General features: G+C 38.1%; 1 protein-coding gene across 1 annotated transcript in view; it reads right to left on the bottom strand.

The window, feature by feature from the left end:
• Nucleotides 1–1,166: 1,166 nt before the first annotated feature.
• The window catches only part of CACNA2D3 (calcium voltage-gated channel auxiliary subunit alpha2delta 3), a 772,424-nt gene continuing 755,170 nt past the window's right edge, over nucleotides 1,167–18,420 (bottom strand). The window contains exons 36-38 of the mRNA XM_024746438.1: nucleotides 6,384–6,496; nucleotides 6,081–6,163; nucleotides 1,167–1,576 (exon numbers count right to left, since the gene is read on the bottom strand). Of these exons, the coding sequence (XP_024602206.1) occupies nucleotides 1,484–1,576; nucleotides 6,081–6,163; nucleotides 6,384–6,496 (289 nt within the window). The 3' untranslated portion in view covers nucleotides 1,167–1,483. The remainder of the gene's footprint in view (nucleotides 1,577–6,080; nucleotides 6,164–6,383; nucleotides 6,497–18,420) is intronic.

Raw genomic sequence — 18,420 nt, 5'->3', positions numbered from 1 at the left:
CTCCTTGGAGATGAGAATATAGCAGTGAGAAAATTAAAAAGCAGCAAACAAAATCCTTGCCTTCTTGGTGTTTATATTCACCTGGGGAGAGACAAACAATAAACAAATCCAATGGTGATAACTGCTATGGTGGAATATCAAGCAGAGAAGAGAGAAGGGTGGAGGGGTGTGGAAGTTACAACTGTAAACAAGGAGGTCAGTGTGGACTGTCAAAGAAGGAAGGACTTGAAGCAGGTAAGGGAGGAAGGCATGCAGATATCTGGGGGAAAGAGTATCTCACAAAGAAGGAATAGCAAGTGAAAAGGCCCTGAGGCAGGTGCTCACTTAGCATGCTTGAGGGGCAGGAAGACCTTGTGGGTTGGAGGAATAGTAATTTAAAGAAGTATAACAATGTAGTATTGTTTATTCCTATAAATGCTGGAATCATTTTAGGATAAAGTAGTATTACATCAGTTTTTCTAAAATATCAACAGGATAATGTGGCTTTTTAAAATAGAGTTTAAGTTGATTTTTCCACATGACTTTTAGATGTTTGTCCTCTAAAGAAAGGCATTCTCGTTTCTACCTAGGCATAGAAATTATTCCACTTGGAATGGTTATTTGGTCATCATGATCCAATGGACACTGTTTTCTTTGGTTCAGAAATTTAGAAATGCTTACAGGTCTGGGTAGTTTCATATTCTGTTATATATAAGACCAAATTTCATCTCTTGTTTATGGGGAAAGCCAGAAGCCATATTCTCAAGCAATAAGGTTGAGAGTCATTTGTAGTCATTGTTCTTTTCCTCCTTCAAGTCTTCTCAGAACGAGTTCCTAGGATTTATGACTATTTCTGTTCCCAAATAGTTCAACACTTTAATATTATGGAAGCTTGTGTTCTCGTCCAAATTATGATTTCTACTGAAGTTTTGTTCAACAAAAGTCAGAGCTCTGTGTAATAAATTCTTCTGATGTAGATGATATTTTGATTTACTTCTGTAAATATTTTTATAACTGAGAGTGGAGCATCTAAACAGTTGTTAAATACTTGTCTAGAATCTGCTGTAGGGTAAAGTCTCTGCCAACAACCATCCTTTCTTGCTGTCTGGAATGGGTGACTTTTTCATGTACTTTCCATTCTGTATCCTCAGCAGTAAAATGATAATAAAACCCAAACCAGGAGATTATGATTTTAATATACTTTATTTAAAAAGTACACAGTTTTAAATTGGTTTCAACGGGTTTCAAGCAGAAGGGACGCTGCCCACTTGCAGTCCCGTTTCTGATGAAGGATAATAATTATGTAGCAAACTCACATTTGCATGACTGGCAAAGTAAAAAGATAACTTTTTTGTCAACATATCTCTAAGAGTTTATATCACGCACAGCTTAATATCATGAGATGCTGATGGTTGGACTACATTTCATGTCTCCTATGTCGCACCATATTTTGGCTCACAGTTTATCCATACTTTAGCATGCCAAGAGAACATCTCCATCAGTGTCACCTTGAGAAGAGCATCAAAAGCAGAGGGAGCAGGATAAGGACCATCTTGGCCTGGAGATTCGGCGCACCCCCACACTCCCTCGCATTCTCCTACAGGGAAAGGCAGGGTTGGTTAGAGCCGAGGTGGATCCCAAGATGCCTTAAACTTCCCAAGGTATGTGGAGTCCCCATATCCCTCCCTGCTCTCCAGTGTATGAACAAAATCATTTGGAACATAGAGAATGGCAGGAAATGGACTTGTCTACATTTCATCACGTTAGTAATGAGAATCTCTGATTTCACTTGTCAATGCATAAAGTATTCAAAATGACTCTTTGTATACTATTATGCAGAACATTCAAGAGGCAAAGGGCTGTTGGTAGAGAAGTCTCTTGTGATTATTTTATAAAAGCAAAATACTGACCTTCTTAGTAAAAGATCACATCTCAGGGGGCTGATCATTTCAGGTACTTGGCTATGGAAGGTTTTGTGTGTGCCTTCCTTTTAATTTGGGGGAAGGGAGGCTCTGTTTTACAAAACTCAAATAATATTATTTATTCCTTTCTGCACCGTGATTTTCATCCACTAATTGATGGAAATTTCTCTATCTCCATTATTCTAGGTCTATTTTATTCAGTTCTTTTTTTTTCTTATTGATGGTCATTCATCTTCTCATCTGTTCTCTACTGCTACAAAGAGTGCTGAATATAGGTCCTTACCAAACAATGATACTTGCTCCTGCCCTGGCCTCAGGTAAAGATGCCCAGGAGTGACAGTGCAGAGCTAAAGGGTATTTTTGCTTTTGATGGCTATTGCTAGATATTTCATTGGTACCTGTATTTTCTGATCACCCAGTAAATTGTATCTTTCATGTCCTCGGTTTATTTTTATATGCAGTTGTTTGACTTATCAATTTAAAGAGCTCTTTATGCTTTGATTTATAAATATTTTTTCAAGTTCTATAAATTGGATACTGACTTAGTTATGTTTCTCCATCAAAAAGTTATAATTTTTATATAGTTAAATAAATCTGTTTTTCTTCTATAACTCTTTGGTCTTGGATAAGAAGGTCTCTCCAATCCCTAGAATTTCTTTTTTATTTATTTATTTTAAAAATTTTATTGAAGTATAATTGATTTACAATGTTGTGTAAATTTCCGTTGTACAGCAAAATGATTCAGATACATATATATTATATATAATATATAGTATATATAATATATATATTATATATATAATATAATATATATTTTCCATTTTCTTTTCCTTTATGGTTCATCTCAGGATATTGAATATAGCTCCCTGTGCTATACAGTAGGACCTTGTTATTTATCCATTCTAGACGTAATAGTTTGCATCTGTTAATCCGAAACTCCCAATCCTTCCCCCACACCCTTAGCAACCACAAGTCTGTTCTCTATATCTGTGAGTCTGTTTCCGTTTCATAGATATGTTCATTTGTGTCATATTTTAGATTCCACTTATACTTGATAGATTCCACATATAAATGATACCATATGGTATTTGTCTTTCTGATTTACTTTGCTTAGTATGATAATCTCTGGGTTCATCCATGTTGCTGCAAATGGCATTATTTCATTCTTTTTTATGGCTGAGTAATATTCCATTATATATATACACCACATCGTCTTTATCCATTCATCTGCTGATGGACATTTAGGTTATTTCTATGTCTTGGCTATTGTAAATAGCGCTGCTATGAACATAGGGTTGCACGTATCTTTCTGAATTATAGTTTTACCTGGATATATGCCCAGGAGTGAGATTGCTGGATTATATGGCAACTCTATTTTTACTTTTATCAGGAACCTCCATACTGTTTCCCATAGTGGCTGCACCAATTTACATTCCCACCAACAGTGTAGGAGGGTTCCCTTTTCTCCACACCCCCTCCAGCATTTGTTATTCGTAGACTTTTTGATGGTGGCCATTCTGACTGGTGTGAGGTGGTACCTCATTGTAGTTTTGATTTGCATTCCTCTAATAATTAGTGATGATGAGCATCTTTTCACGTGCCTATTGGCCCATCTGTATTTCTTCTTTGGAGAAATGTCTATTTAGGTTTTCTGCCCATTTTTCAATTGGGCTGTTTGATTTTTGTTATTGAGTTGTACGAGCTGTTTGTATATTTTGAAAATTAAGCCCTTTCAGTTGCATCATTTGCAAATATCTCCTCCCAACCTGTAGGATGCCCTTTTGTTTTGTTTATGGTTTCCTTTGCTGTATAAAAGCTTATAAGTTTGATTAGGTCCCATTTTTTTTCCAAACATCTTTATTGGCGCATAATTGCTTTACCATCGTGTATTAGTTTCTGCTGTATAACAAAGTGAATCAGCTCTATGTATACATGTATCCCCATATCCCCTCCCTCTTGTGTTCCCCTCCCACCCTCCTTATCCCACCCCTCTTGGTGGTCACAAAGCACCGAGCTTATCTCCTTGTGATATGTGGCTGCTTTCCACTAGTTATTTATTTTACATTTGGTAGTGTATATATGTCCATGCCACTCTCTCACTTCTTCCCAGCTTACCCTTCCCCCTCCCTGTGTCCTCAAGTCCATTCTCTATGTCTGAGTCTTTATTCCTGTCCTGCCCCTAGGTTCTTCAGAACCTTTTTTCTTTTTTTTTAGATTCCATATATATGTGTTAGCATACAGTATTTGTTCATCTTGCTTTATTTCTATTGCCTTGGGAGACTGACCTAAGAAAACACTGGTACAATTTATGTCAGAGAATGTCTTGCCTATATTCTCTTCTAGGAGTTTTATGGCGTCATATCGTGTATTTAAGTCTTTAAGGTATTCTGAATTTATTTTTGTGTATGGTGTGAGGGTGTGTTCTAACTTCATTGATTTGCATGTGACTGTCCAGCTTTCCCAACACCATTTGCTGAAGAGACTGTCTTTTCCCCATTGTATATTCTTGCCTCCTTTCTTGAAGATTAATTGACCATAGGTGTGTGGGTTTATTTCTCGGCTCTCTATTCTGTTCCACTGATCCATATGTCTTTTTCTGTGCCAGTACCATGCTGTTTTGATTACTGTAGCTTTGTAGTATTGTCTGAAGCCTGAGAGGGTTATGCCTCCTGCTTTGTTCTTTTTTCTCAGAATGGCTTTGGTGATTCTGGGTCTTTTATGTTTCCATATAAGTTTTAGGATTATTTGTTCTAGTTCTGTGAAAAATGTCATGGGTAATTTGATAGGAATCACATGAAATCTGTAGATTGCTTTGGGTAGTACGGCCATTTTAACAACTTTAATTCTTCCAATCCAAGAGCATGAATCCAATCCCTAGAATTTCTTATGAGACCATCATTTACCATGCAAGTCCATTCTATACTCTCCCCTTTGAATTGAACCTTTGTCATACATAAGAATTACTATTCTGTTCCACTGACCTCATCTCAGTGGGTCTAGAAACTTAAAGAAAAAAAATACTGATTTTTTTTTTTAGTGTTTATCATGTATCTACTTACCAAAGCAAATTATCTTATTAACTTGAGAAGATTTTTACTCTAGTGACTTTAGTGCTATGTATGCAGTTCTGGTTTTAATTGAAGTGGTATTATTGCTTTTGGACTATTGTCCATATTTCTATTTTACATAGAGCTTTTATTAGAGGTGATCACTCAATTTTATCAAAGGCCTTTTCAACTTATGTTGTTATTGAACTCTCCCTCGAATATAGAAGGAAACACTCTCAATAAATTCCAAATTCTTTTTAGTACTATACTGACTTTAAAGTATTTTCTAGGACTTGGATAGTTTAAATAACATTCAAATTATTTGCTATTTACAGGTGAGATTAACACTCAGCTGGCTCTGGTGGCATTTTAAAAAATGAATATCTTCCCAGTCTCCCTAGAGTAATTGGTCTAGGCAAGTTTTCTATTTTTCAAGGTGGGGGATGGACTTAATTTTTAAATTGTAGCTTTTCTTGCCATATTTAATTTTTTTTGCCTACAACATTGAAGGACATAATTCACCTACATCGGTGATAAGTTTACCTTTCTTAGTACTAGGTTTAATATTTCTCTGATCATCACTTTTGGTGTAAATGTAGTGCCTTTAGAGTTGTGACTTCGTGTGGTTAGGGGAGTTTAAAGGCTTATCATTCCACATTTATATATTGTGACTCTTGATCTGACATTAGTATTGCCACTTTTGCTTTACATGAATTTCTTATAAGTAAAAGGCTGTCTAAAAGTAAGCAGGAAAATATATTTTTTTTTTTTTTTAGTAAGCAGGAAAATAATTTTAACTACAATTTGAAAGAAGTAAAACAAGATGGTAAGAGCCACTTTATGTGTAATAGTGGAGTGGTAAAATTATAGCACATTTGTAATAGGGAAGATAGTAAAGAGGCTTTTAAAAAATATACATGGATATAATAAGATAAGACTATTAAGCACAGACTAAATAAGAAGGCATTGAGAGGCTGAAAGTAGAGTACCATTAGCCTTCCTGCATATTCTTTGGTTTGCCTGAAAGGGACTGCTTTCTCAAGAGTAAACTTTTGAGCTATAGTTCTTTGACTACTGTGAGATTCTCATGGCGAATCTGATGGGAAAAGAGTAGGAAGGGTTCTCAGATTACCTCAGGATGGAAGCCATGACAAGATTCCGGACGCCTTCTGATCTTCTGAGCCTTTAAACGTTCACACTTAAGGGATTCGTTATGTTGACTGTTGTTAAGGCATATTTCCAAGATGCTCCTTTTCCTCACTCTGAATTTCAGAGCTCAAAACTTGGCACTAAACTCCCTTAACAACTTCTCTCTCTCTAATAGTGGAACGGATATCATCTCCTCCTCTCTAAGATTTCTCCCCTAGGTTTCCTTACTGTTGATCCCCCTTACCCGCTTCATCAGTAGTGGCTGGACCTATACACAAAAGGATATACCTGATTTCAATGGGTGCCATGGTGATGGGGGCCACAGACTCACAGAGGCAGCTACTGTCCACCACCACCATGAACAGATTGCTGCTTGGGATCTGCTGGATGACAAAGGACCTGTTGGAACAAGAGGCAGAGAGACAATGAGTGGTCACTTACCATCCCTCAACTTAATAGCCATGACCTGGGGTGGGGGAACTACTGCAATATTCTGGAAAACAAGTTTCAGAGACTGCTTTACTAGTCAGGTTGCCTCCTTCCCCAAGGCTCTTCACTTTCAAATACGAAGTTTCACTAAGAAGACAGTACATCTATGTCCATATATAGCTCATACAACTCACCTAGGAAAGACCGGACTTTTATGTGTATGAAACAGGAGAGTCAGAGTTGGCTAAATCACCTCAGTTTCCAAGGTCTAAGAGGTTAAGCTTTTCCAAGACTCATTTTCTTCTCCCAGGGCCTAAACATCACCCCAAGTTGCATCTGATGTTCTTTGAGGTATATTTTTCCTTCTCCCTCCAACAAGGATAGACTGAAGCCATGTCATATTAATGATAAAAGATGAAGTGAACTTCCTAGACCTTACCCTGAACCACTTTGCACAATGTCTGCCCATAATAGAGGTATTTTTTGGATGAAATTAATGCTAGTTGTTTAAGGAGATCCATCCTTTTCAGAGACCAAGTTAAGATGGTACTAAGGCCATATGGCACTTCTGACATTCTGGGTTTATCTGTACAGCTAGTCCAACATAAGTAAGCCTAATGACACCTCTTTCTCACCTTACCCAATACAATGAAATGACAAAGTAATATCACCATAAAAATACTCCTTGAACCAGAAATACCGGTGACTCTTTGGAGGAACAAACTAGAGAACAAATCCCGTATTCTTCTAGAGCTGACAGATTAGCTTAATATTTAGCCCCAGGCCCAGAATCCCTGTCACATAAATTTTTCATGATATTTTACCAAATTCAGTTTAGTCAGATGAACTAGACTATAACATTAAAAAACGGTCAATTTCTCTGTAAGTTATCTTCATCTTTCTCTCAAAAAATTTGTTCTGTTCTCTAGAGTGTATCTAGTATAACAAGATATGACATGAATTTTTATGATCTTAGTATACAAACTGATAGAAATACCAAAATGGTGTGATGAATGCATGACTAGCTTAAAATATAGAGCAAAAACTCTTCAGATCTAAGCAATAACAGAATATAAGTTACTTTCAAACGCAGGGAAATGCAACACATTCCAAAGAGCAGAAAGCATCAATTACATGTTCTTCTTTTACATTCGGGTAAAATTAGAAATTAATAGCAAAAATATATAAGCAGTGGAAATTAAAGGTTAAAAACACATCCAATTAATCCTTGAGAATTTGAGAGCGGCCCAGGCTCAAATCTGTGCAGATTTGAGTCTGGGCTGCTTAAATATTTTTACTGGGAAAAAATTTTGCAAATAAATGAACTGTGTTTTTGAATCAAGAAACTGGAAAAATAAGAACATAAACCTGCACCTGTGCCCTATACTCATTCTCCCCTGTGGTACACTGTGCTGAGAATTGATGCCCCTCTCCGAAGCCCAGCCCTCAGGCTTCTGCAAGGATGTGACTGATGGAAGAGGAGAGAGGTGATCATTGTACAATTAGTTTCTCTTGTCTACTAGCCATTTTCTTCAGCTTACACAAAACTCTCCCTTAATTTTACCTTCACCTACCACTGTCCTCATTTATAGTACAACTTCCCCATCCTCATTTATAGTACAACTCCTAAAAAGAATTATACACAATCCCTCTCTCTCTCCTCTCTCTCTTTCTCTCACTCTACTTCCTCACTTCTCTCCTTTCACAAATCTACTCCAATACGGCTGTAGTCCTTACCACACCCTTGGATCGGTTCTTGTCAAGGACACCAATGACCTCACTGCCTTTCTTCTCAATCTCCTTTGCCTCCACTTCCTCCTTCCCTGTTCACTGTCTGTCCCTCACAACAAACTGTGGTTTCCATGGGAGGAAGGCCACATGCGTCTGCCCCTGGTTATCTTTTATCCCCAGCAGCCAGAGTTATGCCTGGGACAGAGCAGATGCTCAGTAAACATTCACTGAATCAATGACAGAATGAACTTATAAAGATAAAAGCAGAAGAATAAGATGCAGATGAAAACGTGAAGATAACTAAAAGAATCAAACTCTGGCTTAAAAGAACAAGGACATAAGTCCACTTATGGCACTCCTGATCAAGAAAAAGAAGTCACAAAGTTACATTAAAACCCAAAATATACAGAGGCATTTTAAACATTTTAAATGAGTATTATGTATATCATTACAAACAATTTGAAAACTTAGATCAAACACACTTTGGGGGATAAAGTATAAATTATCAACATTTGGCCAAGCTATAAAAAACACCAGCAAACCAACTGCATGAAAAAAACCTGAAATGCACATTGAGAATCTAACCCCAAGTGAATACTACCAAGTCACCCAAAGAACAGATATCACTGTGTTCATAGAAAATCCGTGTGAACCCACTGACCAACTGTTAGAACCAAGAAACGAACTAAGCAAGCTGCCCAGTTACATAATCAGCATGTAAAACCACAGCCTTCCCTGACACTGGCAATAACCAATGAAAAAATATTTATGAAATAAAGAACCATTGATATTGTCAATAATTACTATGAAATGCCCAAGGATAAACCTAGTAAAAGATGTTTCTTTATGAAGAAAATAATCAAAATTTACTGAACATAAAAGAAAAAAAAACCCTAAGAAATCCACAGTGGTTGTGGAAGGAAACAGTTATATATTAAAGGTGTCATTTCTCCTTCAATTAACCTTTTAATTCAAAGTAATCTCAATAAAAATCCCAACAGGAATTTTGATGGAATTTGAGGTGATGATCCTAAGATTCATTCATAAGATTAAATATAAAGAACAGTCTGGACAATTGTATAAAATGGAATTTTATAAAAAAAAAAAAGAGAGAGAGAGAGAGAGAAGGGAAGATGCTTGCCCCTAATCAGTATCAAAACCCATGAGATAATTTACAGAAAAGGAAACACAGATAGACAACTGATATGTAAAAGGGGTTCAATCTCACTACAAATCAGGTAAATATAAATTAAAATGAAATTAAAATAATGAAATGCATTTTTCACCAGCAGAATGGCAAAATTTTGTCTATGGTAGTATCAAATGATGGAGAGTCTGAAGAAGTGAATATTATTCTACACTGCTGGTAGGACAGTGAATTTTACAGCCCCTATGAGAAAAATTCGTTATTGTTACAGTGAAAAATCATTTAGATCCTATTTTTCCAGTTGTTTTACTTCTCAGTAAGAGGAACTATTGTTCAAGAACCCAAGAAGACATACATAAAGATGTTCTTGGTAACATTGTTCATTGAGAGGAGGAAAAAACAAAACCCACCTGAAAGTTCATCAACAGAGGAATGATTAAATAAGCAACAGTGTGTCTGTTCTGTGGTCTACTTGGCACCAGATGAAAGGGTAAAAGGTGTCAATTTACCATCATGAAAGATTACCCAAAACATAATAAGTGGGAAAATAACGTTGCAAAACTATACATAAAGTATAAATGTTTAAGAATATTTAGAAATACTCATCTAAGAGTATTTGATCCTGCTACAGAGAATAAGAAAAATAAATGGGATGGATAAGACTTATCAGATATGTTAGGAGTAGATAGTATCAGTAAGTGATCCATGACTCATGCTAACATAGAAGGAATAAATGAACAAGTGGAGCACATGTGGGTAGAACACAAAAAAGGACAAAACATATGAAGTGTCTTCCTAGTGATAAAAAGGAATGAAAGGACCAAGTGAAATTAACTATTTATAAGGCACAGATCATGTCATCTCCAGATTGACAGCTGTCACCTATATCCTCCTTAAGTCAACCCACTGGCAACTCCCATGCTCTGCCTGAGACATGCAGATAAAAGTCATGGCTGTTCAACAGATTAGAGGCAATTTGCAAACTTGACCTTCCATCTCTCCAACAAAGGGAGCACGTATTGGCTCCAGGCACCTTCTGTCTACTGAGCCCCCACCCCTACCCTCAAGTCTGGTCCTCCTACCACATCATCAGTGAGAGAGAGAGCAAGGGAGGAGGGGATGGAGGGGAGGGAACAGGATGGCAGTGGTGGACAAGAGGAGAAGACTGGGAATAATTGTCCGGGGAGACTTAAACTTAATCTGTAACATTGGAGTTCTTTACAAGGCGAATGTGTACGTGTATTCTTAAAACATTTATAAAATGGAATGTTATGCTAGGGGCAAAGAGTATTGATTTTCTCATTTCACAAAAGAGAAAACTGGGACTCAGAGAACATACAGACAATAAGACATAATTGTGCCCATATTAGAGATTGTGAAACAAGAGATTAACTGATCTCCTAGAGTAACAGGGGCAGAGCTGCAAGCCTCTGGAGCCCAGGCCTGTTACGGGGCTGCTACCATAGGCAGCCGACTTTCTGTCTTGTACTGGAGTTATTAGTGCTCAAGCTCCTCGAGGGCAGACCCAGTGATCACTTGATATGAATGGTTAATGACAACCAGTGCAAGATATTATTCGTTTTAACACATTTACCCTCCAAGGTGAAGGCTCCCCAAGTGTTCTCATGAAGTCCCACAGCAAACTCCCCCCCTTTTACCCCCAGTCCTAGGAGATGGAAATCTCTGCAGGCAGCTATTACGACAGTGGAGGAAAACACCCCCTACCAAGGATTTGCCAGCGGAAAGATTAACTGCTTTTCCATATTTTAAAGACTTACTGTCTGCTTATTAACATGTTTTTTTGGAGGGGTCTGGCCAATGTTAGCTGTACATTTATGTGCACAATGTGTATTTATGGCCCAGGGTGTAGGGTTGAACTTCATAAAACACACCTCCATCCAGCTGGGCCCAGCAGCCAGACTGACATCGCTGTGTAGAGGGACCGTGGCCTGTGGGGTTGGCCTGGGGGCCAAACAAGGTGGAAGGGAAATGCCTCAACAGAGAATCACAGCAGCCATTTCTAAGCAGGGATAGGTCAAAATGTATGAAATAAATTAGGTCCTCAAGGGAAACAGAATAGGGAAGAGGGAAGCAATTTTGATCTGTCCATTGCTGGAACTGAAATAACCCAGTCCTCCCTCTTCCATTCACAACAGACTGAGAAAGAACTAGAGGAAAAAAGATGATGCAATTTCAAGACAGCCTCCCTTGACAAGAGGGACTATCTGCTGAGGGGGCTTTGCTACCCAGATGAGGAAGGCGGCCACACTGCTCCCCTAATGCTGCCTGGACAAGTGTGTGTGGTGGGGGGAACCCATGGCTAAGATTCCCAGAGGACCCCAGGGTGAACATTTGGAGAACTTGGTTGCTTGCTTTTCATTAATTGGGTACAAAACCATGGCTCAAAAAATAATCGGGCAGGACAGAATCTTAAAACATTTTAAAGTCTTTCACTTTTTATATATTTTCAACCTTTATATATTTTCAACCTTTACAAATTGTCCATATTTTTTCTAAAGATAAAATAAAAGACAATGAGTAAATCACAGGGAATCAATTTGAATCTGGCACTGACTGTGTTCTAGGTTGTACTACTCTCCAGGTGGACTGGGTACGTGGATCTCCAAAGACCCTATTCTCTTCGGAGGTGGGGAGACGCCTGTATTCCCCCAGTGTGCCCCCAAATGCCCTACAGTGACCCAGGCCCATAAGTTGTGGAAAGCAAGCATTTGGTGATGGACTGCTTAAATTTAAACTGGAAATTAAATATTGAGGCCATGTTCTAATCCATAGTTGTGGTAGTACCCTGTGGCATGGGGGAGGTAAAAGGGCAACACTCACCGACTCATGGCTCAGTTCAAACAAGGTGAAAGAATGAACAGCAGGGCCTCCCCTGCTCACCCCCAAAAGTGTCAGGTCCAGGACATTTCACAGGTGAATCATGTTAGCATGTCAAGGCACATGTAGTTCTAAAACATTTAAGCTGCTTCAGAGCACAGGGAAAGAAGGAAATACTTCAGATTTCTTTTACCAAGGACCGTGATATAAAACCTGACCAAGATTATACAAAAAGAGAGAAAGAGAGAAAGAGAGAAAGAGAGAGAGAGAGAAAAGACAGAAAGACAGAAAGAGAGAGAGAGAGAGAGAGAGAGAGAGAGAGAGAGAGGGAGGGAGGGAGGGAGGGAGGAAGGGAAGGAGGGTGGAAAGAAGAGCTACGGAATAATCTCTTTTTGTGAATATTGATGCAAAGATCTTAAATGAAATGCAGCAAACAGACTTCAGTAGGACATTGAAATACAGCATGCAGCGGTGAGGATTAACCTAGGAATGCAAATGAACAAGCTTATTGAGTTGTCTCAGCTTAATAATAAAGATAGAAACATGAAACAATTTTTTTTTTTTGGCCGTGTGGAGCAGCTTGTGGGATCCTAGTTCCCTGACCAGGGATGGAACCCGGGCCCTCGGCAGGGGAAGCACAGAGTCCTAACCACTGGACCACCAGGGAATTCCCGAAACAATTTTTTTTAAGTCTCTATTTTCAACCCTACTGTATTGAATTCCTGCTTTCTCATCTCTATATGATATCTTGTATAGATTCCCTAACTTTCTGAAAACTTGAGGTTAATAAAATTAGTCCAATCTAGTTTAATACTTTAATTTCATATCTAGTTTGAAGCTCTACACTATCATTCCTTCAAGCTTCTATTTTCTAGCTTCTTCAGTCATTTGGGGTGGGGAAAATGGAGCAGCAAAGAGGCAAGCATTTCCTACTCACCAGGCCATGGTGCAATCTCTCACCACAGCTTGTAACAGCTTGGCCTTTGGTGTCCTCTGTGTGGATCCAGCACCCAAATGTGGCTTTTTTGTGAGGTTACCGTGGATTCTCCTGAGAACCGAGAGCCCCTCAACGTGGCCCCAGCGTGACCACCCACACAGCTCTTGTCATCAGCATCATGCCCACAGCCTCTTGCCCTTAGTGTGGACCTCTCCCGGAGAGCAACGCTCTTGTTGAGTTTCAGCAAGATGACAGCAATCTTCCATATTGTCTATCTGGCCCCTGGGAAACAGGCATCTTTGCCGGCCCAGCCATAGGCCACCTCAGGGCTGCTCCTTCTCCAAGCCTAGCCCTCTCCCTCTAGATCTCTTTCCCCTGCTTGGATAGGACACGTCAGCACACCTGCCACCCAGCAGACATTTGGCCAGCGCTGGACCTCCCTTCTTTCAGATACCCCCAAAATATATTAGAGTCTTGGAGAATTCCCCACCACCCATCTGGATCTCAGCAGGAAAAAGTACCCCCTGGAGGAAAACGCCTCTTTCCATGAACCCTGATCTCTTCCTTGTTAGGCCCCTCATCAGTCTTCTTGTGGTAGATTAAAGGCGGACCAGTTGTCAACCCTCAAATAAACTTGAAGGTGGGGGTCGGGAGGAGAGTTTCCAATTCTAAATCAGTGCCAGCTAAATGGCTGTTCTCTTTAGAACCTGTGGTGCTCAGGTCCTCAGTCTGGGGCTACAAGGAAAGCCTCACTTGACAACCTGTTGGCATTCTTCCAGTAAATCTATCAGTGTAAGAGACCCTATCCAGAGTTGGAAAAGAGCCAGTGCTGTGGGATCTGTCCAATAGGTGCCTACAAGACATTTGACAAAAATCCCATCCCTGAAAACAAGTGATCAAATTACAATTGGACAACTTAGGCATTAGGGAGTTGAGCCCTAGAAACCATCATCATGGCTCCCACCAGGTATTCCTCTGATAGCATGCCAGGAACCAGACTGGTACAGGCCTTTCCTGCTCCATTTCACTAGAGTAGGAAATGTGTTGTGTTTTCACAGTTAAGAGCTGAGATTAAATGAGATGAGCATATTGTCTTTGTTATACTTATTTATTCAAAAATGTATATACAATGGACACATTATGACATTCCACTTGTGACTTGCTGATGGAAAGTGCACACAAAGAGCCCAAGTGATGCTTTGTCTGCAGGGTGCAGTGTCCCACGGTGGTATTTATTATACTGCAGACAGAATGAGTCCAAAAGACCCATAATAATGACTTTCACTCATCCTCAGCCCCACCAAGGATTTGTTGAGATTTATGGTGCCAGCCCAGAGCTTAAAAACCACTTGGGCAGGAAGTTCTTTGGCATTATCAGCCCAAGGCAGGTGGCAAGGAAAGCTATTTTGTGTTTGAAATATGGGGGAAAGAGCCCCATAGAATGAAATGCAAAAAGGACCTAATTATCTTTTCTCATCTCAGAAGAAGAAAATCTCAAAAGAGCTGACAACAAAAGATATTTTTAAAACTTGGCTGTTACTTTAGCTTTTCAGTCTTTTATTTATTCATTTGTTTTTTGGTACTAGAGTCTTCAGTAAATCCTCTTAATTATGACATGAACCATTTTCTTCTAATCCCTTAAGAAGAGTAAGGAATTTGTTAAATATTTTCACTGGAACTATTAGTGTCTTTTCTTATAAATAATGAGAATAATAGCTAACATTTATGGAGTATTTACCTAGGGCCAAGCACTTTTCTAAGCACTTCCCCCTTTAATCTTCACACCAACTCAAAGAATTATCATCTTCATTTTAAGGATGAAAATATATATGCTTTGATAAGTTAAACAACTTTTCCAAATCCTAAAACCCACTGAATATCAAAGTAAAAAAACTCTATAAAACCAAACCTATTTGACTCTAAGTCTTTATTTTAATGATTACACTTTAATCACCATCATCACAGTCATCACCATCTACCACTTACTGAGCCCTTACCATAGCAGTCATTGTGTGAAGGTCTTTTATCTAAAACTGGTTTATTTCACAACAACTCTAGGAGGCAGGTCATATTATTCCCAAGTTATAGAAAAAGCACCTGAGATTTAGAGAATGTAAGTAATTTGGTCCCATCTTGGTTTAAGATAGCACAGGTAATAGGTATCAGAGCCAAGTTCTGGATTTAAGCTGTCAGACTTTACTCCTTCCATCTTACCCCATAAAAATCAAAATATCAGATGGAAAAGTGTTTGGGGCAAATTTCACTGATAAACTGACACCAGAGAACCTGTCTCTCGATTGGAGGGTTCAAATTGACATTACTTTGGATTCACAGTTATAATCTCCCACTTTCTAGCTTTACAATGTCTTCTACAATCTCCAAGTGAATTGTTGGCTTCATTTAGCAAAACAGAACAACATCATAATGAACCATCGGGAGGTCTAAACAGACTCAAAACTAAAAAGGATTCACTGGGGAGCTGAACATCTAATTTTAACTGGAAAAGTCACATTCTACTATCAATAATTTCTTTCTAAAAGGCTGGACATCTTGCATTATATGAAAAAGGCATTTTGTCTACCACACTTTGTTAAGAGCAAAAAACCAATTAGACTAAGTATAAGTTTTGCATAGAAAAAAAAGCCTAGAAGGAAATATAGCACCATTTAAATACTTTTAGTTATCCACAGTTTATAGATGAAGAAACTAGGTAACTTGCCTGAAGTTACTGAGCTAATAAGACATGGAGCTGGGATTTAGATCCAGACTACTTGGCTTTAGAGTGTAAGCATGTAATTTCTCTGCCTCAGTTCTGAGTGGTGAGATGGCATGTGATTTTTACTTTATTCTTATATATTTCTCTACTGTTCAGTCTTCTACAATGAGTAGAAATTACATTTAATAGGAACCAGAACCATGGAAAAATAGCTTTCTATTTTTTAGACTATAGACATACATATGTACAAAACTAAATCTCAGTGATCGGCACTTGCTTTACAATCTCAGTTGCTTAAAACTAAAATCATGTGAAATTCCTCCAAGATCATTAATTGAAAGAAAAAGGAAGTACCTCCTTAGTGGTTTTGCTGCCCTCTTCCATGTGACTAATTTGACTATATATCCTTGGGGTTAAGTCCCCATCAGGAGCCCTCTCTGAGTTCCTCTATAATATCATCTTTAACTCTGCCTGATCTACAGTTGAAACTCAATATATTTTCACCAAATGAAATAAAGGCTGAACCCATGCTTTGTTACTTTGATGCTTTCTGAATAATATATCTTGTAGCTTTGAATCAATCTCCTAGGGAGAGAGTCAGACAAATCATGTAGTTTGGTATATTTTGAGATCTGACTTCTTAAACCAATGTTGCTAATAATTCCCACCACTATTAAATAGTTTCTTATCACAAAACAGCATAGTTACTTGTTTTGAAGGCTGTTAAGTACTGAGGTAAAGACCCAGAGCCATAGGGAAATTTCAAGAGAGACAGATGCATTCCAGAAACATTATATCTAAGGCAATGTTGTAGGTTTGAGAGATGAGTGTTCACACAGATTTTTGTGACTATTGGTGATATACTCCAACACAGAATAAAAAAAGTGTCCCAGAACAAAAATGAAAACTATTCTCCCATATCCACATAGACAATATCAATGTGGAGTAGATATGAGGAATAAAATGAAGGAGGTGGAATAGCAGGGGATACTGGAAAGTTGACTGGTTCAAAAGTCAGTGGAGTTGAATCAAGCTCCCAGTGTGAAATTAATAGGCAAACCACCTTGGGAATTATCCCATTCCCTCTCTCAGCCTTAGTTTTCCTACCTCAAAAGTGATTTCTAAGATACCTCCCCAATCTAACATCATAAAGTACTTGGCTTTCACATCATCGTTTCCTCCTGGCACAAAACTCTAGGTTGATATAACAGACTTTGATTAGTTGTCACAATCATCTTCTCTTTTGTTTAGCTCCCTCCACTGTCAACCCTAAAGAGAATCATATTTTTCTTTTTTTAAAAAAATATTTTTTTATTTATTTGGTTGCACTGGGTCTTAGTTGCAGCAGGCGGGCTCCTTAATTGTGGCATGCAAACTCTTAGTTGTGGCATGCATGTGGGATCTAGTTCCCTGACCAGGGATCGAACTCAGGCCCCCTGCATTGGTAGCACAAAGTCTTAACCACTGCACCACCAGGGAAGTCCCAAAAATCATATTTTTCTTATTAAAAAAACAAAAAGAGAGGTGTTTTGTTAAAAACCAAAAATTCTGAATGTTAAATTAACCTAGGGTGACACCTATAATTCTAACTGATGCAGATAAATGCTATACATGATAAAGGGAAAAAGTTTTAATGAATAAATACTACATTCCAGGGCTAGGAGCAAAGATGAAACAGACTAACCAATGAAAACCTAAAACCAAGCCACCCAAAGAGCATGGTGATCCACTGGTAATTTAAATGCAATGTACAATCAAGTTTATTCTCCAGAGGAAGATTACAAAATCCAGGGCATCTACAAGGTACCATCCAAAATATTCAGTGTGCAAAAACTAGTATACATGTGAAGAAATAATAAAATGTGACAAAACATTCAGGAGAAAAATCAGTCACTAAAAAGAGAACAACATATGACTCAGAAGTTAGAATTAGTAAATATGTAGATGAGAAGATATAGTTATATGTTAATGAACCTAAAACCATGGATATATTGGTCAAAGGGATGAAGGAATTTCAGCAGAAATATGAAAACTGTATAAAATAACCAAATTCAAATCCTAAAACAGAAAGAATAAAGTACCTGAAATCTAAAATACAATGAATTTTAGTTGATAAAGAAGATGTGGTTCATATATTTTATATATATACATATACACCTATATAACCGAATATTAATCAGCCATAAAAAAGAATGAAATATTGCCATTTGCAACAACATGGATGGATGATGGACCTGGAGGGTATTATGCTAGTCAAATAAGTCAGACAAAGGCAAATACTCTATGTCATCACTTACATGTGGAATCTAAAAAATAAAACAAATGAATTGAATTAATTTAACAAAACAAAACCAGACTCACAGATAGAAAGAACAAACTAGTGGTTACTGTGGGGAGAGAAAGGGGGAGGGGCAACATAGGGGTAGGGGGACTAAGAAGTACAAACTACTATATATAAAATACATAAGCAACAAGGATATATTGTGCAGCACAGAGAACATAGCCAATATTTTATAACAACTTTA

This window comes from Neophocaena asiaeorientalis, unplaced genomic scaffold (genome assembly GCF_003031525.2).
Source record: "Neophocaena asiaeorientalis asiaeorientalis breed wild unplaced genomic scaffold, Neophocaena_asiaeorientalis_V1.1 scaffold251, whole genome shotgun sequence".
Classification (NCBI taxonomy): domain Eukaryota; kingdom Metazoa; phylum Chordata; class Mammalia; order Artiodactyla; family Phocoenidae; genus Neophocaena; species Neophocaena asiaeorientalis.
This window is presented reverse-complemented; position numbering and strand designations above follow the sequence as displayed.